The sequence below is a fragment of the Cherax quadricarinatus genome, chromosome 82 (genome assembly GCF_038502225.1).
Source record: "Cherax quadricarinatus isolate ZL_2023a chromosome 82, ASM3850222v1, whole genome shotgun sequence".
NCBI lineage: Eukaryota > Metazoa > Arthropoda > Malacostraca > Decapoda > Parastacidae > Cherax > Cherax quadricarinatus.
The window spans coordinates 8,930,401-8,956,993 of record NC_091373.1 but is presented as its reverse complement, the minus strand read 5'-3'; the positions used below and the strand labels follow the sequence as shown (position 1 = coordinate 8,956,993).

The 26,593-nt window shown below is 37.4% G+C and overlaps 1 protein-coding gene across 4 annotated transcripts in view; it reads right to left on the bottom strand.

The window, feature by feature from the left end:
* The window catches only part of LOC128702849 (opioid-binding protein/cell adhesion molecule homolog), a 316,054-nt gene that overhangs the window by 55,640 nt on the left and 233,821 nt on the right, over nt 1–26,593 (bottom strand). For all 4 annotated transcript variants that reach the window (XM_053797282.2, XM_053797283.2, XM_053797284.2 and 1 more), the window contains exon 3: nt 10,588–10,925. In XM_053797282.2, the coding sequence (XP_053653257.2) occupies nt 10,588–10,925 (338 nt within the window). The remainder of the gene's footprint in view (nt 1–10,587; nt 10,926–26,593) is intronic.

Below are 26,593 nucleotides of genomic sequence, written 5' to 3'. Positions count from 1 at the left end.
TTAAGAGAGTGGTGAAGCAATGTAAAAAGAGAGCAAATGAGAGAGTGGGTGAGATGTTATCAACAAATTTTGTTGAAAATAAGAAAAAGTTTTGGAGTGAGATTAACAAGTTAAGAAAGCCTAGAGAACAAATGGATTTGTCAGTTAAAAATAGGAGAGGAGAGTTATTAAATGGAGAGTTAGAGGTATTGGGAAGATGGAGGGAATATTTTGAGGAATTGTTAAATGTTGATGAAGATAGGGAAGCTGTGATTTCGTGTATAGGGCAAGGAGGAATAACATCTTGTAGGAGTGAGGAAGAGCCAGTTGTGAGTGTGGGGGAAGTTCGTGAGGCAGTAAGTAAAATGAAAGGGGGTAAGGCAGCCGGGATTGATGGGATAAAGATAGAAATGTTAAAAGCAGGTGGGGATATAGTTTTGGAGTGGTTGGTGCAATTATTTAATAAATGTATGGAAGAGGGTAAGGTACCTAGGGATTGGCAGAGAGCATGCATAGTTCCTTTGTATAAAGGCAAAGGGGATAAAAGAGAGTGCAAAAATTATAGGGGGATAAGTCTGTTGAGTGTACCTGGTAAAGTGTATGGTAGAGTTATAATTGAAAGAATTAAGAGTAAGACGGAGAATAGGATAGCAGATGAACAAGGAGGCTTTAGGAAAGGTAGGGGGTGTGTGGACCAGGTGTTTACAGTGAAACATATAAGTGAACAGTATTTAGATAAGGCTAAAGAGGTCTTTGTGGCATTTATGGATTTGGAAAAGGCGTATGACAGGGTGGATAGGGGGGCAATGTGGCAGATGTTGCAAGTGTATGGTGTAGGAGGTAGGTTACTGAAAGCAGTGAAGAGTTTTTACGAGGATAGTGAGGCTCAAGTTAGAGTATGTAGGAAAGAGGGAAATTTTTTCCCAGTAAAAGTAGGCCTTAGACAAGGATGTGTGATGTCACCGTGGTTGTTTAATATATTTATAGATGGGGTTGTAAGAGAAGTAAATGCGAGGGTCTTGGCAAGAGGAGTGGAGTTAAAAGATAAAGAATCACACACAAAGTGGGAGTTGTCACAGCTGCTCTTTGCTGATGACACTGTGCTCTTGGGAGATTCTGAAGAGAAGCTGCAGAGATTGGTGGATGAATTTGGTAGGGTGTGCAAAAGAAGAAAATTAAAGGTGAATACAGGAAAGAGTAAGGTTATGAGGATAACAAAAAGATTAGGTGATGAAAGATTGAATATCAGATTGGAGGGAGAGAGTATGGAGGAGGTGAACGTATTCAGATATTTGGGAGTGGACGTGTCAGCGGATGGGTCTATGAAAGATGAGGTGAATCATAGAATTGATGAGGGAAAAAGAGTGAGTGGTGCACTTATGAGTCTGTGGAGACAAAGAACTTTGTCCTTGGAGGCAAAGAGGGGAATGTATGAGAGTATAGTTTTACCAACGCTCTTATATGGGTGTGAAGCGTGGGTGATGAATGTTGCAGCGAGGAGAAGGCTGGAGGCAGTGGAGATGTCATGTCTGAGAGCAATGTGTGGTGTGAATATAATGCAGAGAATTCGTAGTTTGGAAGTTAGGAGGAGGTGCGGGATTACCAAAACTGTTGTCCAGAGGGCTGAGGAAGGGTTGTTGAGGTGGTTCGGACATGTGGAGAGAATGGAGCGAAACAGAATAACTTCAAGAGTGTATCAGTCTGTAGTGGAAGGAAGGCGGGGTAGGGGTCGGCCTAGGATAGGTTGGAGGGAGGGGGTAAAGGAGGTTTTGTGTGCGAGGGGCTTGGACTTCCAGCAGGCATGCGTGAGCGTGTTTGATAGGAGTGAATGGAGACAAATGGTTTTTAATACTTGACGTGCTGTTGGAGTGTGAGCAAAGTAACATTTATGAAGGGGTTCAGGGAAACCGGCAGGCCGGACTTGAGTCCTGGAGATGGGAAGTACAGTGCCTGCACTCTGAAGGAGGGGTGTTAATGTTGCAGTTTAAAAACTGTAGTGTAAAGCACCCTTCTGGCAAGACGGTGATGGAGTGAATGATGGTGAAAGTTTTTCTTTTTCGGGCCACCCTGCCTTGGTGGGAATCGGCCAGTGTGATAATAAAATAAAAATAATAAATATATATATATATATATATATATATATATATATATATATATATATATATATATATATATATATATATATATATATATATATATATATATATATATGTATAGCTATATATATATGCCATTAAATTGTTCTTGTTATAATAAGGTTAGGTAAGTTTTCTAAGATTCTTTTGGTGCAAAATTAAATTTTTTTACATTATCATTAGTCAAAAAAATACATCTTTAAAAGTATAAGAGAAAGTTTTAGAAAGGACTTAATTTTAAATGAGTTCTTGCTAACTGACCAGTTTTACATATTCGGCACGACATATATATATATATATATATATATATATATATATATATATATATATATATATATATATATATATATATATATATATATATATATATAACTTATCTACTTTCTGAGATGCTCCCCAGCCTTCAGCAGTCCAAAACTCAAGGAATATGACTCTCTCCTTAAGACCATGCTAGAGAATGTATTGAATCTTTGCCTTGAAGATGGACAGTGGTTGCAAGCCTCACTTCCGGTCAGGCTTGGGGGGCTAGGAGTACGCAGATCCTCCCAGATTGCTCTACCAGCTTTCCTATCCTCTTCCATAGCATCAAACGAGTTGATAAGACAAATTCTTCCTGATACCTTCAGCAACTCCGCAGGAACAGAAGACCCTAGCTATGCCAGTGCCATCACTGAATGGGAGACTCTTGCTGCTCCAACACCAAACCCTAGTGCAGCACTGGCTCACAAACAGTTAAGCTGGGATGGCCCGATCGCTGAAAAGGTGCTTGCCAACATGCCCAGGGCTGCAACATCAGATAGGGAGATTGCCCGTCTCCAGGCTGTGAGCGCACCTCACTCCAGAGACTTCCTCCAAACAGTATTGCAGTGGCTCTGCGCCTTGCTGCCCCAATTCACACAGAATATACAGAATACACAGAATATTCTCTTTTGTGTGAGGGTTATTTGTGTATCGTTCCAGCCACAGTATTGTGCCTTTTTGTTATTTATTAATATACGAATATTTGCGGCAAAGTGCAAGCAGACCAATACGGTCTACATGGTCTTAACTGTTCCAAAACCAAGGGCTGGCTTACAAGACACAATGAAGTCAACGACATCATAAAAAGAACCCTTGCTACAGCTGGATACCCAGCCGAGAGGGAGCCCCGATCACTAGCAGCCAACAATACCCACAACCCAGCAAACCGCCCCGATGGGATCACCATCTATCCTTGGAAGAATGACAGGCTCTTAGCATGGGACAATACCTGTGTGTCCACACTGGCTGACACCTATATCCATCACAGTGTGGGGCGACAGGGAGGAGCTGCTGACCACAGGGAGGAGTACAAGATCAGCAAGTACAGGGACATAAGCCAACAGTATCAATTTGTCCCAGTGGGATCAGAGACCTTGGGATCATGGGGAAAAAATGCCACACTTTTAAAGAATTTGGATCCAGACTCATCGACACCACCAGGGATCCAAGGGCAGCCGCTTTCATGTTCCAGCGCCACAGCATAGCCATCCAGAGGGGAAATGCTTGCTGCATACTTGGCTCGCGTCCAGCCTCAGAGGAGCTGGAGGAAATTCATGATCTTTGATACATTGTGCCATTGTATTCATGTTTGTTTTTTCTGTAAATGTATTCTGTTTATTAATAAATGTTCACATAGAATATAAAATATATAGGGGATGGTAGGAGAAGAAAATATTCAAACAGCTCCGGGGAGAACCTTAAGTTTTCCCTGAGGTACGTTTATTGTCTTCTCTGAGGATCAGGGTCCCCAGACCAGCCATAGAGGTGGTACTTCCCTATATTTAAATATATATATTATATATATATATATATATATATATATATATATATATATATATATATATATATATATATATATATATATATACATATATATATATATATATATATATATATATATATATATATATATATATATATATATATATATATATATATATATATATATATATATATATGGAAGAAGTGAATGTTTTCATATATTTGGGAGTTGACGTGTCAGCGGATGGATTTATTAAGGATGAGGTGAACCATAGAATTGATGAAGGAAAAAAGGTGAGTGGTGCATTGAGGTACATGTGGAGACAAAAAATGTTATCTACGGAGGCAAAGAAGGGAATGTATGAAAGTATAGTAGTACCAGCACTCTTATATGGGTGTGAAGCTTGGGTTGTAAATGCTGCAGCGAGGAGGCGGTTGGAGGCAGTGGAGATGTCCAGTCTAAGGGCAATGTGTGGTGTAAATATTATGCAGAAAATTCAGAGTGTTGGGATTAGGAGAAGGTATGGAGTTAATAAAAGTATTAGTCAGAGGGCTGAAGAGGGGTTGTTGAGGTAGTTTGGTCATTTAGAAAGAATGGATCAAAGTAGAATGACATGGAGAGCTTATGAATCTGTAGGGGTAGGAAGGCGGGGTAGGGGTCGTCCTCGAAAATGTTGGAGGAGAGGGTAAAGGAGGTTTTGTGGGTGAGGGGCTTGGACTTCACCAAGCGTGGGTGAGCGTGTTAGATAAGAGTGAATGGAGACGAATGGTATTTGGGACCTGGAGTGTGAGCAGAGTAATATTTAGTGAAGGGATTCAGGGAAACCGATTATTTTATATAGACGGACTTGAGTCTTGGAAATGGGAAGTACAATGCCTGCGCTCTAAAGGAGGGGTTTGGGATATTGGCAGTTTGGAGGGATATGCTGTGTATCCTTATACGTATATCCTTCTAAACTGTTGTATTCCGAGCAGCTCTGCAAAAACAGTGATTATGTGTGAATGTGGTGAAAGTGTTGAATGATGATGAAATTATTTTCTTTTTGGGGATTTTCTTTCTTTTTGGGTTACCCTGCTTCGGCGAGAGGCGTCAGACTTGTTAAGCAATATATATATATATATATATATATATATATATATATATATATATATATATATATATATATATATATATATATATATATATATATATATATATATATATATATATATATATATATATATATATATGTATATATATATATGTATATATATATATATATATATATATATATATATATATATATATATATATATATATATATATGTATATATATATATATATATATGTATGTATATGTATATATTATTTATCATCATCTCTGAACACTTGGCTACAAACGCTTAGTGTTCTCGCTGTCTGTTTCTCTCTCTTTATTTTCTTGCTTCTCCAATTTTAAAAGTTATTTTTTTTTTCAAATGTCTGCTTACTAACATTATTGATTTTCAGAACAGTATCCGCAGATCTGTTAGGTTGCAACTTCTCATATAGAAGTGCCACACCGAAATTCTCGTTTCCTCTGTCGTACTTTGCATATGGTCGCGGCTCAATGGTTTTTACGCTTTTCCTGGCATCTGACATGCCGAGGAATTTTTCCAATGTTTTTTTTTTTTTAATCTTCGGGACCGATGAGCCGATTTCAATTACGCTTCTCCGTGGCAATGACGTTATCTGACGGTAGGTCAGATGTGCCTTTTTTCTGTGGTAGCTGTGGGTGTTTCTCTCTTGTTGTTTATTGTGTCTTTCTCTCTCTCTCAAAGAAGAACACTCAGCTTAATGGTTACATACCATCAGGTGTTAAAGTATATCTGGATGCTACTTAAGGAATATATATGTATATATATATATATATATATATATATATATATATATATATATATATGCATGGAAGAAGCCATAATTAAACGGGTGATTGAAAATATGAAAAAATACCAGAGTGATAATAGGAAATAAAACCTGGGCACTTTCATGAGTGTAAGCACATGAAAGCGCTCAGGTTTTATTTTCTACTTTCACTGGGGTGTATTTTTTTTCACATACATACATACATACATACGTATATATAGATATGTTGTGTATCTTTATACGTATATGCTTCTAAACTGTTGTATTCTGGGCACCTCTGCAAAAGCAGTGATAATGTGTGAGTGTGGTGAAAGTGTTGAATGATGATGAAAGTATTTTCTTTTTGGGGATTTTCTTTCTTTTTTGGGTCACCCTGCCTCGGTGGGAGACGGCCGACTTGTTGAAAAAAAAAAATATATATATATATATATATATATATATATATATATATATATATATATATATATATATATATATATATATATATATATATATATATATATATATATATACAAACACTGATCTCTGGCTGAAGGAGACTCGAACCCACGAACCATGGAACAAGTACGCAGTGCTTTACCAATCTACCCACACTGGACCAATACCATGGAGTCCAGCTTGCGCTAAACTTTGATCCAAGGCAGCCAGCTTTCAGTTAGAAGGCTTACAGCTTTTCAACTCATCCCCTGCATGCATCAGCCTTACTAGAGATATTAACAATGCAAGGAATTTGCAAGAGCAGGCGAAATATACACAAACACTAATCTCTGGCTGAAAGAGACTCGAACCTACGAACCTTGGAACAAGGTACGCAGTGCTTTACCAATCTACCCACACTGGACCAATACCTTGGAATCCAGCTTGCGCTAGACTTTGATCCAAGGCAGCCAGCTTCCAGGAAGAAGGCTTACAGCTTTTCATCTCATCCCCTCCATGCATCAGCCTTACTAGAGATATTAACAATGCAAGGAATTTGCAAGAGCAGGCGAAATATACACAAACACTAATCTCTGGCTGAAAGAGACTCGAACCTACGAACCTTGGAACTCCAAGGTATTGGTCTAGTGTGGGTAGATTGGAAAAGCACTGCGTACCTTGTTCCAAGGTTCGTAGGTTCGAGTCTCCTTCAGCCAGAGATCAGTGTTTGTGTATATTTCGCCTGCTCTTGCGAATTCCTTGCATATATATATATATATATATATATATATATATATATATATATATATATATATATATATATATATATATATATATATATATATATATATATATATATAAAACTTGAAACCATGAACTGGATAACTTGACGATCCAACCTGAACCATTACTAAAGGCTTGACTTATTAACAGTCTCAGACGGACCGAAACATCCTCGGCCATCAGTTTAATAAAGTTGTGTGTTTGCCCCTACTTACTCTCCCTGCTAGGCTGTGAAATTCACTCTGTCTTTCAGACTTGTTAAGCTTTTGTGGTAGAGTCACGGAAATCATACACAAAAGAAATGGATGAGCTCAGTTTATTTACTTTGACATCAAAAAAGCATTTGAAAGGGTTTCCCAAAAGAGACTGACTGGAAAATTGAAAAAAATAGGAGGGAGTTACAAAAGATAAGTTTATTACATTTGAATTCAAATGGCGTCCTGCTGACGATAGTAAAGATGCATCGATGTTGAAACCTACTGGAGTTCTATGACAAGGTGACAGCAGTACGACAAGAGAGAGAGGGGTGGGTAGATTACATTTTCTTGGACTGTTGGAAGGCGTTTGACACAGTTACACACAAAAGATTAGTGCAAAACCTGGAGGACCTGGCAGGGATAACAGGGAATGCACTATAGTGGATCAGGAAATACCTGCCATGAAGACAACAGCGAGTCATGGTACGTGGCGAGGTGTCAGAGTGGGCTCCTGTAACGATCGGGGTGCCACAGGGGTTAGTCCTAGGACCGGTGCTGTTTCTGGTATTTGTGAACGACTTGACGGAAGGAACAGACTCCGAAGTGTTTGCAGATGATGTGAAGTTGATGAGAATAATTCATTCGGATGAGGACCAGGCAGAACTACAGAGGGATCTGGACAGGCTGCAGGCTTCGTCCAGCAATTCGCTCCTGGAGTTCAACCCCACCAAGTGCAAAGTCATGAAGATTGGGGAAGGGCAAAGAAGACCGCAGACGGAGTACAGCCTAAGGGGCCAGAACCTAGGAACCTCACTCAAGGAAAAGGATTTTTGTGTGTATAACACCGGGCACATCTCCGGTATCTTAATAAGGAGTCATTCAGGACCCTGTACACCGTATACGTTAGGCCCATATTGGAGTATGCAGCACCAATTTGGAACACATACCTAGCCAAGCACGTAAGGAAACTAGAGAAAGTGCAAAGATTTGCAATAAGACTAGTCCCGGAGCTAAGGGGCATGTCCTACGAGGAGAGATTAAGGGAAATCGACCTGACGACACTGAAGGACGGGAGAGATAAGGGGGATATGATAACGACATATAAAATACTGAGAGGAATCGACAAGGTGGGCAAACAGGATATTTCAGAGATGGGACACAGCAACAAGGGGTCACAGTTGGCAGTTGAAGACTCACATGTACCACAGGGATGTTAGGAAGTATTTCTACAGTCACAGTTGTCAGGAAGTGGAATATTCTGGGCGGTGATGTAGTGGAGGCAGGATGCATACATAGCTTTAAGAAGAGGTATGATAAAGCTCATGTAGCGAGAAGAGTGACCGAGTAGCGGCCAGTGAAGAGGCGGGACCAGGAGCTGTAAATGAGCACCTGCAACCACAACTAGGTGAGTATACACACACACACACACACACACACACACACACACACACACACACACACACACACACACACACACACACACACACACACACACACACACACACAACTAAATAATGTACCTGACAGAAAAATTTATTTTTCATTCAAAGGTCAAAGCATTACCGAAGATATTGCAGTAAGGTTACGAAATATCTCCTGCAGCTGTTTCTCTCTGTGAATTAACTCAAATATATATGACACAGCTTTGTTTCAGCAGCACAAATACTATCTATCAGCTACAAACTTGGTTAAAATTCGATGGGCAACCTGACTGTGTTTACCCTCAAAAAATTTATAAGGATGAGAGATTTTTCTTAATGGAAACGTAAATTATTTTCTCATATTTACATTAACAGTAAAAAAGTGTTTTAGATCTTTTGTTTTATATATGAATTTTATTTGTGTTTATAATCTCTCATTATGGGTTAGAAAATTTTCTACCAATCATTGTCTCATTTCCTGGAGCAGAACACTTTTGATATATAATGTTTTGTAATTAGAAGTTTTTACACGTTTTAGAGAGATGTAAAATTAAAACTGAGAAATTTTATTGAGCGCTGCATAATATATCCATTCCTGTAATTTTTTTTTTTTAAATCCATTGTTTCTATCCTCTAGAAACACATGAATTCATTCGCAAATTTCAATATGGTTATAAATTATTATATAAAACATCAATAAACATTTTTATTCTGAAAATACGTGACAATTTTTTTTAAGGCTTGTACCTACGTATGTAGACATCGGATCTTCACCAAGACCTAGATAATGAGACCAAAATGGCTTGAAATGTTTTAATGGGGTATTCAGTTATACTTATAAATCTCACCCATTCTTCTGTCCTCTTTCATCAACCTTCCCTCATAACTTACCCATCAAATCTTTTCATCCTCTTCCCCCTTATTCCTTTATCTTTATTCCCTCCCATCTCTCCTTTCTCCCATAACAGCCTAAATAAATGTCTGACCTCACCGGACTTGTTAATTTGACGAAAGGCAAACTCATTTTGTTTGAAATGTTTACTGTTCCACATACAATGCGTTTAAAATTAAGTAATGTACTCAGTCAAGTTTGTTTGCTGTGGGAAATTCGTTCACTCGTCGTAGCCTTCTGTTTGACTTTACTTCCAACTAACATATATGTGTTGTTTACTACCCGGGACACTCCTGTGGTCGTTTCGGTCCTTTCTAAAGCATTATCAAATCATTTGCGACTTAATGGTAGGTGATTGGTTGAAACCTCTCCTGAAGTTTCCTCTTCGAATTGTAGATTAGTTATGAATTGCTCTGGGGCGTTTTAGTCGACTTTATCTCCCCACAATTCACATGATAACCTTCTGTTCGCCTACCCGAGTACATAGTTGGTATTGCTATTTTGCTGACATTTTGAATCGTTATCTCCCTGACTAGCTTTTATTGTTTCATCTGACCAACCACTCCGCTTTTTTAAGGTTTAATTACCTGTAAAATATATATTAAATTCGTCCATTATTACTGCGGAATGGGTCATAGAGGCCTATTGTATCTCAACAGGAACTGGCATGTTTTAGATTTAAGACTTATCAGCTTTACATAGGTCATTAATTCGCAAAATCATTAGTTACTCAGGATTAATTTAATCCCAAAGATTGGATTATAAAGTAAACTCAGTGTATATACATTGAGAGATAAGCACCTTTAGGTATACAAGTATATCCTGTAATTGTATACCCTTCATCCACCATACGAAAACAAAGGTGTCGCTTACGCATATAGCTGCTATCTATTACACAGATGTTATCTGTTATGCCCAGGTGCTATCCATTACACACAGATATTTATCACTACGTACACCAAGCGTGTTGGGTTACCCCAGACACACTATTACACGCAAATGCAATCTAACATGTAATTAGAGGCGTGAGTCAGCCCTTCGGGAATGTGGGGATTGGAGTGGGGTTTGGGGTGTAAGAGAAAGGGTCTTATCTCACCTGTCTCTCCATTGAGTGATGAGTCTTGCACGGCAAGAATACTGAAGCGCCGAGCTGGGCTGTGATATTCGTCATACTGTTGTTTTTGGCTGTTGCTGATGCTGTCACCGTTAATCCTACTTGTTCCTCCTCTTCTCCTTCCGCTCCTCCTCCTCCTCCTGCTCCTGCTGATCCTCCTGCTGCTGCTTCTGCTTCATCACCCTCGTCGACGGCGTAAGCAGCAGCGGAGACGGAGGCTGCGGTCACCACTGTGATATGTGGTTCAGGTGGATCTTCACCTGCCGCTCGTGAAGGTAAGGGCGTCACCCATCGTGGTTCCCGACCCCCGTCACCTGACCCTGCAGGAGAGACAGCGTAGTCAGTGCATTTATTACAGTGGTAATAACTGCAACAGGAATACATAAGCAAACACATCCAAAATACAATGTCATTTGCTCATTTTCTTTTTAACCACAATTTGTCGGTGTTATATACCTGGTTTGCACCATAATAGGAATAACATGAAAATATACAACAGCTTATATATCGCCGGCGAGCAAAAGGACACAACATATTTGTGTAAAATAGATTTCTCGGAAATATACTTGACACGCAAAGGTCTTACCCGCCAAGAAAAAATCATTTACGTTAATTATTTTTGTTTTCACTCCTACAAATAGATTAAAAAATTCCGTTTTCAGTATAAGTTAAATTATAATTAATGCAGAGCAATAAAGTAATGCATTTTGTCTATAAATATCTCAAACACGAGTACAAAAAAAATATGCAATAAATTATATAGAAATAAGCCGGATAAATAGGAGAAAAAAGTTTATGAAAGAAAAACTTGTGACTTGTAAATGGTCCAACATGGACCGAAACGTCGTCATAAGTTTCTCTCCCCTATGTGCGGGTTGTTTGTTCCAGTCGCGGTATTGTGGTTTTTTGTTATTTCTGCAATAAATTAGCTAGAACAAAGAAAGATGAAAAGACCTTGAAGTAATCTTCAGCAAGGACCTCAAAAGTACTAAGCAGTGACTATCATCAAGCAGAAAAACTAGCAGAATGCTAGATTTCACAGATATAAACTTCTAGCACAAATCATCAGGCACTATAATGGCTATAATTCCTTGTTACACGCATTTTGAATATGACGACCAGCTATGGTCTCCATATTACATAAGACAAAGATATCATGGAGAGAGTAGAGAGAAGAACTACCAAGCCCATTACTCGGAAACAAACTTTGTGAAGTAAACTATACCACTGGTGGGGATAGAACCCGCGGTCAGACAGTCATAAAACTCCAGACCGACGCGTTAGCCACTGGGCCAACTGGCTAAAGTGAGATTCATCCAAGTATGTATATTTATACACCATAAGAATGTTAGCATAGGCACCACTGTGACAACGAATACAAGTTTTTACAGACGAAGCTCCTGCCAGCGTGTCATTATTATTTCGTGAGTCTTGTGAAGTAAAATTTAAAGCACTCTACTTTTTTCCCCTTTCAGGAAACGGAGATTACGAGATCTCATTCAAACATTTAAGGTACTGAATGGCTTTGACACTCTCAAACACGAAGAGCTGTTTGAAGCACTGAACGAGTCCATAACTCGACACAATTGAATGAGACTGCGAGAGCAGAAGATGCAACACGAACGTATGTAACTGTTTTGCAAACAGAATTATGAGAGAATGGAATAAACTAATAGCTAATGTTGTAAGCGCGATGATAATACAGTCGTTCAAGAACCATCTGGACAAGTACTGTGTATTCGTTGTTCAGTCGTTGTGTGTAGTGGAGGAAGAGCCAGGGGCGACCTTGTTGCCTGCTACTGCTGTTCCTATTGCTACTGCTGTTATTATTGTTACTGCTGCTGCTGTTGTTGCTGTTGATGCTGCTGCTGCAGCTGCTTGTGTTGTTATTGCTACTACTAATGCTGCTTTTTTCTTAATTGCTGCTGCTTCTACTACTTCTGTTGCTGCTTCTGCTACTGCTGTTGTGATTGCTACTACTGTTATTGGTACTGCTACTGCTGTTATTGCTGTTATTGCTACTGTTGCTGTTATTACAGCTACTGCTGCTGTTGCTATTACTGCTGCTGATCTTACTGCTGCCACTGCCACTTCTGCTGCTACTTCTGCTGTTGTAGTTATTGCTGCTGCTGTTGCTACTGTCTCTGCAGCAGACGCAGCGTCTTCTACCTCTTCCCGTCCCCTCAACTCCATTCCAGGATAGACCACACCCCAACATTCCCCTAATCCTACCCCCTCCCTCCCTTCCTCCCCCAATCCCTCTTTCTCCCCACTAAGCCTGGGTGGAGTCATTTATCTTCCCAGTATGAAGCCAAACAAACGTCAGTAGTACAGGGAATTCCTCCTCCACCCCTCCACCTTCCTCCTATTTATTCCCCTCCTATCCTCTCCACTTCTCCCTACCCTTTTCTTAACCCTTCTTCACCTATCACTAATATCTATTTTCCTTTCCCACACTCCTATTCCTCATTACTTTCCTCTGGGAACCATTCAAGGATATCGAATATATTTATAAACAGGAGGTAATCTATAATGTACATTAGTCAACATTCTGGGAAGGTCGACATTCCGTGGATTCCCAACACGAACCAGCGGCACTATTGCCAGTGAACACGTACGCATGCATGCATGCGAAAATCAAACGCACGCGAGAAGCTCACGCATGCAAACACCAAGTGTGTTCCGTTCAACGACTGTATAATAAAACGCGCAAGATTATTACATAGTGCAAAATGCTTCATCCTCTGTAATACAGGCTCAAATGCTTTTTACATAGCTCTGTAAGCTACTGGGTCTCACTGGTTGTTTAATGATGTTTTAAGCCTATAGACTACACGAGTGTCATTAAAGGTACCATTTCTCACTAAACTGAGAAAACGCGAGGTAAACTTCTTCCTGACAATACTAAACTTCCAATATCTGCTCTAATGTCGCAAAAAAAAACCGATTAGTTTTACCAAACACTCGAGCACGAACAAACAGATGGATTTACAATAACACACACACACACACACACACACACACACACACACACACACACACACACACACACACACACACACACACACACACACACACACACACACACACACACACGAACACATCTGTAACTAGGTGGCTAATTCAATCGACTAATATCAGAAATCTTACGAGGTCATTCCTGTGAGAGAGACAGTCAGACAGAAATTGACAGAGAAAAAGACAGACAGGAGGTAAGAGAAACAGACAGACAAAAATGAGTGAGTTAAACCAAACAAGGAAGAAACAGGGGGAACTGGCAGTAAGGGAAAATTACGACAGGATGAGGGAGAAGAGAGGAAGTAATTGAATAAGTGATATAAAGGACACAGAGACAGAAAGACAATTATCAAGTGAAACAGGGAGAGGAAAAGAGAAACCTAAATATAAATTAGGAAGAGGCAGAGCAGGAGATTAGAAAAGCCGGGGGAAATGAAAGAAGAGAAGGGTGAATGCAACTGAGAAAGTTGTAATACATAATCGAAAATGTGAGTTAATTAAAGAAAAGACTACGAATGATGGGAATGTGACATGGATAGCAATGTGAACGAAAAGAGGGAAGAAACAGAAAAGTGGATGATAGAGACAAGAGAAGGGATCTTAACATAGAAGGACGAGTGAAACATGTCAGGAACTTAATCAGAGAATAGAGAAAAATATGAGAGTGAGAGAGAGAGAGAGAGAGAAAGGGGGGGGAAGAGGAGGGAGAGAGGGAGAGAACGAATATGCAAAAAAAAAAGGGAAAAAATGAAAGAGTAGCTAAGTAAAGAAAAAATGTTAGAAATCACCTTAACAAGAAAGAAATAAAGACGAGAGAGAGAGAGAGTAAAAAATATTAAGATTATTTAAAATATAAGAGAAATAGTAGTGAAATGAAAAAATCTAAATTATTCTCTTTATTATTTGATAAATGTTTTGAAAACCGACAAGTTGAAGATTGAGACACTTATGCAGCATATGGAACTTTAGTGAAGACACGTATCACCACACAGCGGCTTCATCAGTCCAATACAAAGCGGAAAGGCGTAAGGAGAGGAGGAGTTTGAGGTAATCAGTCCCTCATCCTCCATACACATTTCTCCCTTGTATTCGACTGGTGAAGCCACTGTGTGGCGAAACGTTTCTTCAGTAAAGATTCCCATATGTTGCATTAATGTCACATTCACATACGTTGCATAAATGTCACAAGAAAAGGCGAGGAGAAGGAAAACATAAGTAAGGAAAATGCAGGAAAACACGAGAAATTAAATAACAATTGATGATTTGAGACACAGAAAGGGAGAATGGCAACAGGATTGAATAATAAGTAGAAGGAAGGAGAGAAGAAGATGAAAGATAACGTGAAAAGACACAGAGAAGATGTAATTATTGAAACATTGATAATCAAGAAGCAGGATCAAATGAAAACAGTTAAAAAGATAGAATTATTACAAAGGAAATAACTGGTAAGCGTAAGGAGTAATTAATGCAATTCTGAATGCATGGGAGTGCACAGAGCTACATGGGAGTGCATAGAGGTACATAGGAGTGTATAGAGGTACATGGGAGTGCATAGAGCTACATGGGAGTGTATAGAGACACTTGGGAGTGTATGGAAGTACATGGGAGTGTATAGAGGTATATGGGAGTGCATAGAGCTACTTGAGAGTGTACATGGGAGTGCATAGAGGTACATGGGAGTGCATAGAGCTACATGGGAGTGTATAGAGGTACACAGGAGTGCATGGAAGAGTATATGATCACATGGAAATCCATGGGAAAGCATGGGAGTGCACAGAAGTACATGGGAATGCATAGAATTACGTGGGAGTGCATAGGCGTACATGTGTGTGCATGGGAGTACATAGGAGTACATGGGGGTGCATGGGAGTGCATAGGAGTACACAGATAGGGGAGATTACAGACCCCACTGATCATATCAAGGTTATCTTCAGAGAAACAATTGAATCGCAGTTGAAATTAGCATAGTATAGCAGAAGGTTCTCTTCCCGTCCTTCACTCAGCTTCCCGACAGAATATGTAAAAAATGGCTCCGTAATATTAAGGAAAAAGAAGGGCTATAATATTTACAGAGAAGGTGGAAATAGATATTGACTACTAACCTCTACTACTGTTTATTAGTCTACTAGCCACTACTACTGTTTATTAGTCTACTAGCCACTACTACTTTATTAATCTACTAATCTCTACCACTGTGTTAGTCTACTAACCACCACTCCTCTATTAATCTACTAACCACCACTACTCGATTAGTCTACTAACCACCACTACTCTATTAGTCTACTAACCACTATTACTGTATCAGTCTACTAACCACTACTACTCTGTTAGTCTACTAACCATCACTACTCTATTAGTTTACAAACCACAACTATATTAGTCTACTAACCACCACTACTGTAGTAGTCTACTAACCACTGGTAATGTATCAGTATGCCAAGTGTGGCTCATTGTCAGCTGATGGGCCAGATACTGTCATTAAAATAACGTCAAATATCTGCTAGCCACAGGATGTCTCTACTGTCTAGTTTTATCCCATAAATAACAAAAAGGCACAAGAACGTGACTGGAACAACACACAAATAACCCAAACATAGAAGAGAGGAGCTTACGACGACGTTTCGGTCCGACTTGGACCATTTACAAAGTCACACTAACGAAAGTGACTTTTTAAATGGTCCAAGTCGGACCGAAACGTCGTCGTAAGCTCCTCTCTTCTACGTGTGGGTTATTTATGTATAGTTTCACCCCATGTTTGCAAAGTGCTTACCCAGCTTGTTCTTAAATAACTGTAATATTTTATCACTTACAGCTTCAACGGATAGTTTATTTCTCGGAGGAATAAATCTGTAGGAAGATATTACAGAGAGAAGGAGGGAGAATATGATAAGAAAATTAAGAAAATTAAATCTGTAGAAGGGGAAATAAGAGATAATTAGAAATTTAACGCTAACGAAGTGAGGAGATGCGATGTCTGGAAAACTAATAAATGAAAGTAAAAGTCACCTTAACAAGATTACGAAAAGCGAGATAAAGCAATAAGAGTGATAAGCTGAAAGAGGAAGAGATTATAAACACAGGTGATAAGAGAAAGAAGATAATATGGAAGTAGAATAATAAAATGAACGGAAAGAACGTAATATTAAAAAAAATAGAGTGAAGATATATATAAAAATAAACACATTTAACGATTAGAAAGTATTATAAATAAATGCGAGGAGAAAATTAGACAATAAGTAAATCAGGATGGGAAACGATACATTAAGAGAGAGGAATGGAAAAATAAAAGAACAAATAGATAATTACACAACAATAATCAGGTCGACAATTAGAGAATAGTAATCAGATTATTACAATTAGAGAATAGTAATCAGATTATTACAATTAGAGAATAGTAATCAGATTATTACAATTAGAGAATAGTAATCAGATTATTACAATTAGAGAATAGTAATCAGATTATTACAATTAGAGAATAGTAATCAGATTATTACAATTAGAGAATAGTAATCAGATTATTACAATTACAGAATAGTAATCAGATTATTACAATTAGAGAATAATAATCAGATTATTACAATTAGAGAATAGTAATCAGATTATTACAATTAGAGAATAGTAATCAGATTATTACAATTAGAGAATAGTAATCAGATTATTACAATTACAGAATAGTAATCAGATTATTATAGAAAAATATTCAGATAAACAATTATAGAATAATTATATGTAATCACGTAATTACAGAATAATTATCAGATAGATAAGTATGAAAAAATATTTAGGTAGACAGTCATAGAATAATTATCAGATAGACAGTTACAAAATAATAATCAGATAGACAATTATAGAAAAATATTTAATTAGACAATTATAGAATAATTAGATACAATAAAATCGACAAAAAGTGACAGAGAAAAATAGAAAAAAACAGAAGATATTGCTTAGAATAAGGCGAAAGATGCTCATGGGAAGAAGTAATGAACGACGTAGAGTGAAACATGAACGACGTAGAGCGAAACATTTAGAAAAGATGAGAAAGATGGAGAAGTAATAGAAGGAAAAACTGCTGGTGATGGAGAGGCCAGTCAGCTGAGCACCAGGCAAGAGTTGTTAAAAGAAAAGGCATCGTTAACGGAACTATGTAGTGGGGAGGGTAGGAGGAGGGAGAGAGAGGGGGGAGAGAGGATGGAGAGAGGGAGAAGGATGAAGGAGAGGGGGTTAAAGAGGGAAGAACTTAAAGATGGAGAATACTATAAGAGATTTACCAATATTGCCACACCCACCATCACTACACCAACCACAACCACAACTACAACTACCACCACCACCACCACCACCACCTCAACCACAATTACAACTGCCACCACAACCACAACTACAACTACAACTACCACCACCAAAACCACAACTACAATTACCACCACCACCACCACCAATACCAATACCATGAAAAGACGAGAAAGTTTGGAGTACTGAGCTTAGAAGAGAGGGAGTGAAGGACGAAGTGAAGGAGGAAGGGAGGGAGGGATGAAAAGAAGTGACTGAGGGTAGAAGAGAAGGGTAGTAGGGAGGGTCAGTGGACTGAGAAGAGAGGGTGGATGTTATGAATGTAGGAAGAAGGAGAATAAAATTTAGGGGGAGAAAGCAAGAAATGGAAAGCTGAAAGAGGGGGAGAAAGGAATGGAAACGGAGGTAGAGAAGATAGGAAAGAAAGAGAGAGAAGGATGCAGAGACGAAGAGCTGTAGGGTGGGAAGATGGAAATAAGTGGAAGAGGGAGAGAGGGAGATCGAAAAAATATACAAGAAAGATAACTTATGGATCGTAATTTATTTAAAATGATTGAGGAAAGGGTAAAAGGGTGTAAAGAGAATAAATTGAAAAGGATCTGGAGAAAGAGGAAAAGATTAAAATGTTTCGTCATTTCATATTTAAAATTCATGAAAAAAAAGCCTATAGTCCCGATATGCTGTAAATTTTCTCGCGATTACTGGTTTTCGTGGCTGACGTAGGCCTCTAGACTCAACCTATCCTCTGAATAACAGACAGTATTTTACTTTTGGCAAGACAGTCAAATGGGTGACTGTTTCACGTAGTCTTAAAGAGTGGTTATTTGACTTAGATTTTTTTTCACTAGAATCTGGTCACCGTCTTACGTATCTTGACGTGGATTTGTACATTTGTCTGAGTTTAAAAATGTGCTTCTTGAGTTGCATGTTTGCTGTGTTTCGTATGTGTGTTGTCAGTCTGTGTGTTGTGAGTTTGTGCTGTGTGTTGTGAGTACTGTGTTTTGTGAGTTTGTTTTGTGTGTTGAGCTTGTTTTGTGTGTTATGAGTTTGTGCTGTGAGTTGAGTTTGTGCCGTGTGTTGTAAATTTCAACCGTGTGTTGTGAGTGCCGTGTGTTGCCATGTGTTGTGAGTGTTCCATGTTTTGTGAGTTTGTGCAATATTTATAGTATGTGTTTGTGTCATACGTTATTGTTTGAGCTGTGTGTGTATTAGAAGTTTGTATTTTACGTGAGTTAGAATTTGGTTGCATGTTCTCTCTCTCTCTCTCTCTCTCTCCTTATGCTGGTATTGCTCACTTAAGGATTCTACTCAAGTTAAGAATTCCTATTAATTTAAGAACTGTTATTCTCTCTTTGTTCACTTCAAAGACTCAGCATTGTATTTATTTATGGAATTATTATTATAATTGTAGTAGGAGTGAAGCTTCAGTTCCAAGAATCAAGAGTGTTTTAGCGGCCTCAAGACACTTCCCTCTACGGAATTCTCGCCTGCCGTTTGAGGTCGTTTCTCGACTCTCACTCTAGTGAATTGGGACATTTGCTGTGTTGCACAGAAAGAGCTGTGCACCCTACACTTGCAGGAGTTGCAAGGACAGGATGTAAGCAAAGTGAAGTTAAAGAAGACACACGTGCAGTGTTAGAATGATTTCTAAAAGGATTTTTTTTTCGCCACGATAGGGGTTCTTCAGTCATGAATGAGAGGAGGAGGAAGAGAACTGAGGAGGTCACTCGAAAAGAAATATTTCTTCAATAAATAAGATATATATATATATATATATATATATATATATATATATATATATATATATATATATATATATATATATATATATATATATATATATATATATATATATATCTTATTTCGCGATCAAAATGGTTATAACTATCACGATAATTCTGAAAGGGGTGGACCCGTAAGCCAGCGAAAGGCCTCGGTCAGATGACCAAAAACACCAACGGCAGTCATCACCTGAGTAAGACCCGTGTCAGGAAACACTTGTCCTGTTTCCTGATGAACCTTACCTAACCCAATCGTTGGGATATTATGCCAGCTTCTACCCAGGCTGGAATACAGCACTTATCTGCTAGGTCATTTGCTTCGATTAATGTAGATTCTTATTAACTCAAATTTTTGACTTGATAAGGCTCTACACAGAGCGAAAAGTTGTCTTTTACACCAAGTTGACAGGGAAGTCAACGAGGGGTGAGGCTACCTGGAGAGAAGACAAACACAAAGCAAACTTTCAGTCATCATGCCCGGCCTTCAGCTTTTCTTGTCTTGGGAAATTTACACTCGCCTTGCTCAACAGTTAGTCTTTCATTTGCCCAGTTGAACGAACTGGGGAATCCCGCCTACCAGTGACTGCCCTCGTCTGCTGCCCGTCCCTTCCACTGACGACTATATAAACGCCAGTCTTCTTGCCTTTGCTCCAGATTCTCCTCCACCACGATGCTGTGAACACTAACTCCAAGGCCGAGGGACTGATTACCTCATCTTTTGTATATAGTTCTACTGTCTTCCTATTATGTCCTAGAATCTGTATTGATAAAGCCACTGGAAGGCGAAACGTCTACAATAAAGATATCCAGATGTTGCACATGTGTCTTAACTTTCTTACCCTGTCATGCCTTCAGCCTTTCCTGTGTACAGTGTTTAAAGGAGAGGGGACTGCTTCTTGTGTAGCTTCGACACATTCCCACAAGCTAACACTGAAGCTAAATATTTGGGATCTGAAAGTGGCATTTTGACTGCGATATGGGGACGGTAATCTCATTCTAGGGCTTGACAGCGATGTATCAAGTTTCGGACAAAGTTTTTCTCTCCATATGCCTCTCCCCATATCCTCCCTTCGTTTTCTTTCTAACAATTGAGAGAAACGGTTATTAGTGGACGGAGGATCGAGCTTCCATTACCGTTCGCGATAAAGAACTCACACAAGCTTAGCCTTTCACATAGAGTTGATTTAGTCTCCTAGCGCCCTCTATCTCTCTTTCTCTCTCTCTCTCTCTCTCTCTCTCTCTCTCTCTCTCTCTCTCTCTCTCTCTCTCTCTCTCTCTCTCTCTCGTTTTCCCTAACATCTTACCGCAACAGCAAACGACTGCACTATGGAGGAAAGTTCAGCACAGAACCGAGAGAGACCACAACAGCGGCTAATCTAAACTAATGTCCAAATCCTGTCGGAAAAGCTGTACAGGAGGACTGCCAACGGAAGAGCCATTTTCCCAGTAGGAAGAGTTAAACTTTTTCCTTCTCACTGAAGTACATAAGTCTGCTGGTTTGTGTGTGTGTGTGTGTGTGTGTGTGTGTGTGTTGTTTCCTCTAACTTTTACCGATTCTTTCTTTCCTTCAGTATTTTCTCCCTTCTGTCTTTCCCTTCTGTCTTTCCATCTCTCCTTCCTTTTATTCTTTCCCTCCCACCTTCCATCTGCCTTGGATTCCTCCTTCAACATCTTACTCTTCCTTAAAACCTCCTTCAGTGCGTGTTTTGCTTCTTTGCCTTGTTCTTTATAGTCTGCTCTCTGGGTTAATTGATCCTTGTGGTGAATTGTGGGGGCAGAAGGTCCAATTTATTTGGAGTGCTTTGGTCTATTTTTTTTTCTGAGCAGAATCTTGTCGCTAAAACAACCATTATAACCCCTGCCTTTACCTGTACATGTGGGTAAATGTGTGTGTGTGTGTGTGTGTGTGTGTGTGTGTGTGTGTGTGTGTGTGTGTGTGTGTGTGTGTGTGTGTGTGTGTGTGTGTGTGTGTGTGTGTGTGTGTGTGTGTGTGTAACCACCTAGGAACTGTAGATATTCTCTGATCCTCATGGTCGTAAGTAATTTTTAAAACGAGATTCTTGTTCCTCTGTTCATTCCTCTTCTTTATCACCTTCGCAATGAAGAAAAAGTTGTTTCTTATGCCCCTGTGACTCCTTTATGAATTAAACTTTCGTGTCTCTTGCCTTTGGTCCCTCCATTATCACAAAGTATCTCTCCAAGTGTCTTATAATTTCTGAACATCTTTTCCTTGGACATCTTCTCCAGTGATGTGTAGTTCGGTTTCTCTCTTTGTTCTACGTGAAAATTAAACACAAGTTGCAGAAGAAGCTTTTATTAGGACAACGTTTGTCTTGGTAGCGTTTTATCAAGTCAAACAAAAGATACAAAGTGCATGCAGTCAACTGCTGGATAAATTTTATGACAAACTTCTGCACTTTAAGAAAATCGTGAAGATGCTGGACGAGATTAGATCGCCATGATGGCACAGTATCTGCCAATTTTGAGAGTTCTGCGGAAGTGTGTGTTTCATAATGAATCGGACAAACTCGACTTGCACATGAATACCACTCTTTCTCTGACACATAGTAGTGTGTCTGGCTGCTTCTTCACTTCTCGTATTTTTGTTTACTGAAGCCTTGTAGTACAGACAGCTGCACTCTGAAGAGTGAGGATGCAGCAGTCTAGAGGCTCATTTGAAGTGTGATTGGTCACGGCTGGAAAAGCGGCTATTGAATACATAATGGTGAATAAAATGCATAATTTTGTACAGTTCAGGACATTTATAAAAGGAAACGTTTCGCCACAAGGGGCGAAGTTTATTCACCGATGGTAAATGAATTCCATTTTTTCCGTGCTACCCTAATTTAGAGGGAAACGGTCGTGGTAAAACTATAAAAATATTAGATATGCGACATGAAGATAGATACAAGTGTCCGGGGCCTAACTGCCTCCCAGCATACATAAGGGGGATTACCAATAGACCCCTTGATATGGTTCATACGTCAGTTTGTGTGCGGCCAGCAGTAACAGCCTGGTTGATTAGACCCTGTTCCACCATGAGGCCTGGTCTCAGACCGGGCCGCGGGGGCGTTGACCCCTGAAATCTTCTCCAGGTAAATTCCTGGTAAACTGAGTGAACTTTTATGGAGACAATGTGTCGCTCTACAAAGAGTAGATAAAGCTCTGTACAGAGCGAAACGTCGCAATAAAAACGTTTTGCAACTCGTATTTGTTTCTATATTTATTGGCAATAGAAATATTTCGACCTATCTCGCAAAATAGATAAATAAAAATTTAATGAAGAATATGCCTTGAAGCACAACGTAAACAACAGCTAAAATATACGTTTTTCTTCCACAATTGTAAACAGTGATTCACTTTTTTTTTACAAGTGCTCAAAGACAAAAAAAAAAAAACAGAAAATTAAAAAAAAAAAACAATTAGGAGAAAGGTAACCAAATGAAGACACATAACACTGCACTGCTAAAACAAACAAACGTAGGTAAGCAATAGAGAGCAATTAGCAATAAATGAGACGAGGAGGGGAAGGGGTTAAAACACAATCAGAGTAATAATACTACAGGAATTATATGTTGGAGCGATGCAAGAGCCGGATAAAAACGAATAATTGCCTCGAAAAGGGAAACACTGGAAATGTTGCAAATTATATGCACGTATATATAATTTTTATTCTTGTGTTATATATATATATATATATATATATATATATATATATATATATATATATATATATATATATATATATATATATATATATATATATATATACATATATATATATATATACATATATATATATATGTATATATATATATATATATATATATATATATATATATATATATATATATGCAAAACAACCACTCTGAAAGAATAGAGAAATTCCAAGCGCTTTCGTGACTACTCACATTATCAAGGAACTATGAAAGTAAAGCATCCAAGGAAGCTATATAAGGGGTCTGGTCGGCACCTCACTATCAGCCGAATAGGCAGAACTTGCGATCTTGGCTTAAATAGCAACGTTCATCTTGCCATATAGGACAAGTGAAAATTTGTGTATGCAATAATTTCGCCAAAATCATTCTGAACCTAACGAAAAAACTATATTTCACTGTGTTTGTTTAGTATTAAATTGTTGTAAACGTATTTAAAATATATTTAGTTGGGTTAGGCTAAAATAAATTCTTCTTGTTATAATAAGGTTAGGTAAGTTTTCTAAGATTCTTTTGGTGCAAAATTTTAAATTTTTACATTATCATTAATGAAAAAAAATATATCTTTAAATGTATAAGAGAAAATTTTAGAATGGACTTTAAATGAGTTCTTGCTAATTGAACAGTTTTACATATTCGGCACGACATATATGTATATATATATATATATATATATATATATATATATATATATATATATATATATATATATATATATATATATACATATATATATATATATATATATATATATATATATATATATATTCAAATGGCTTCAGGAAGAAATCCAAATATTCTTCCTTGAAGCCTTTTTATCCACTTCTCCGAGGCTATGGGTCCCACAATTTTCACCAGAGGTGGACCCCATTATATATATATATATATATATATATATATATATATATATATATATATATATATATATTTGTCGTGCCGAATAGGCAGAACTTGCGATCTTGGCTTAAATAGCAACGCTCATCTTGCCATATAGGACAAGTGAAAATTTGTGTATGCAATAATATCGCCAAAATCATTCTGAACCTAACGAAAAAAAATATATTTCACTGTGTTTGTTTAGTATTAAATTATTGTAAAGAAATCTAAAATATATTTAGTTGTATTAGGCTAAAATAAATTGCGCTTGTTATAATAAGGTTAGGTAAGTTTTCTAAGTTCCTTTTGGTGCAAAATTATAATTTTTACATCAGCGTTAATGAAAAAAATGTATCTTTAAACGTATAAGAGAAAATTTCAGAAAGGACTTAATTTTAAAAGAGTTCTTGCTAATTCACCAGTTTTACATATTCGGCACGATATATATATATATATATATATATATATATATATATATATATATATATATATATATATATATATATATATATATATATATATATATATATATATATATATATATATGTATATATATATATATATATATATATATATATATATATATATATATATATATATATATATATATATATATATATATATATATATATATATATATATATATATATATATAAGTATTTATGTATATATATATATATATATATATATATATATATATATATATATATATATATATATATATATATATAAGTATTTATGTATATATATATATATATATATATATATATATATATATATATATATATATATATATATATATATATATATATATATATATATAGTATGTCGTGCCGAATAGGAAAAACTGGTCAATTAGAAAGAACTCATTTAAAATTAAGTCCTTTCTAAAATATTCTCTTATACGTTAAACATATGTTTTCCTCATTTATGTTAATGTAAAAATTAAAAGTTTTGTACCAAAAGAACTTCAGAAAACTTACCTAACCTTATTATAGCAACCGCAATTTAATTTAGCCTAATCCAACTAAATATATTTTAGATACGTTTGCAGTAATTTAATAATAAACAAACACAATGAAATATATATATTTTTTTTTTTCGTTATGTTCTGAATGATTTTTTGCGGCGCAAATATTGTCCAACAGATTACGTGATGCTGCCTCTTGCTTGGGCGACCAGCAGCCTCCTTTGATTTGTAATGTTCAAGGAAGAGCTGCCTTCGGGCCTGCTTGTGCCTCTTCTTCCGAGGAGCTGGAATCCTTCCCTTCTACAACCTGGCTGTGAGTGCAGTGTGCCTTGATACGCGATTAGCGGCCGGAGGATTGAGCCCCTAACACGTCTTTGCGCTGGAAAGTCCTTTCGGGTCTCACGTTTAATGTGAGTTTTCTTTTTTTTTAGTTCCAAGGAATTGGAATGCCCGTTTCTCATTCCTCAGATCAAACCCGAGTGCGTTCTTTCCCAAGGTGGTTAAATAACTACGGGTTTTTGTTTCTACAATAATAATAATAATAATAATAATAATAATAATAATAATAATAATAATAATAATAATAATAACAATAATAATAATAATAATAATAATAATAATAATAATAATAATAATAATAATAATATTAATAATGTGATGTGTGTGCGTGTCACTGGGCGTTGCTCGGCTGGCCTCAGAACCTTGAAGTAGAGGTCAATAGAGTGGTTATGCTGTGAGAGGGAGACAGAGAGAGAGAGAGAGAGAGAGAGAGAGAGAGAAAGAGAGAGAGAGAGAAAAGAGAGACAGACACAGACAGAGAAAAATAGAATAGAAATGGACTGCAAAAATAATGCAGATTTCTGGAGTCGAATTAAACGCTATAAAAATGATAATGAAATGAAACGAGCGAGAATAAACGAGATAAAACGCACGAAATCAAGATACCAGTTAAAACATCTACCATTGGTCAGAGCTGCAGTGTCCGGGAACAGAAACACCTGAGATATCAGCCTGAATAGCCACTCAAGATAACGACGAAGGGGGGACGAGTGTGACTTCATGAACGCCGAGGTCGTGTTGGGAGACTTCTCTCTCGTGAGTCAGGACTGTCAGATTTATCTCGTAATATATATATATATATATATATATATATATATATATATATATATATATATATATATATATTTATATATATATATATATATATATATATATATTTTATATATATATATATATATATATATATATATATATATATATATATATATATATATATATATATATATATATATATATATTTACTAGTCACTCAATTTCCCCTCCCCACTTCCCATCTA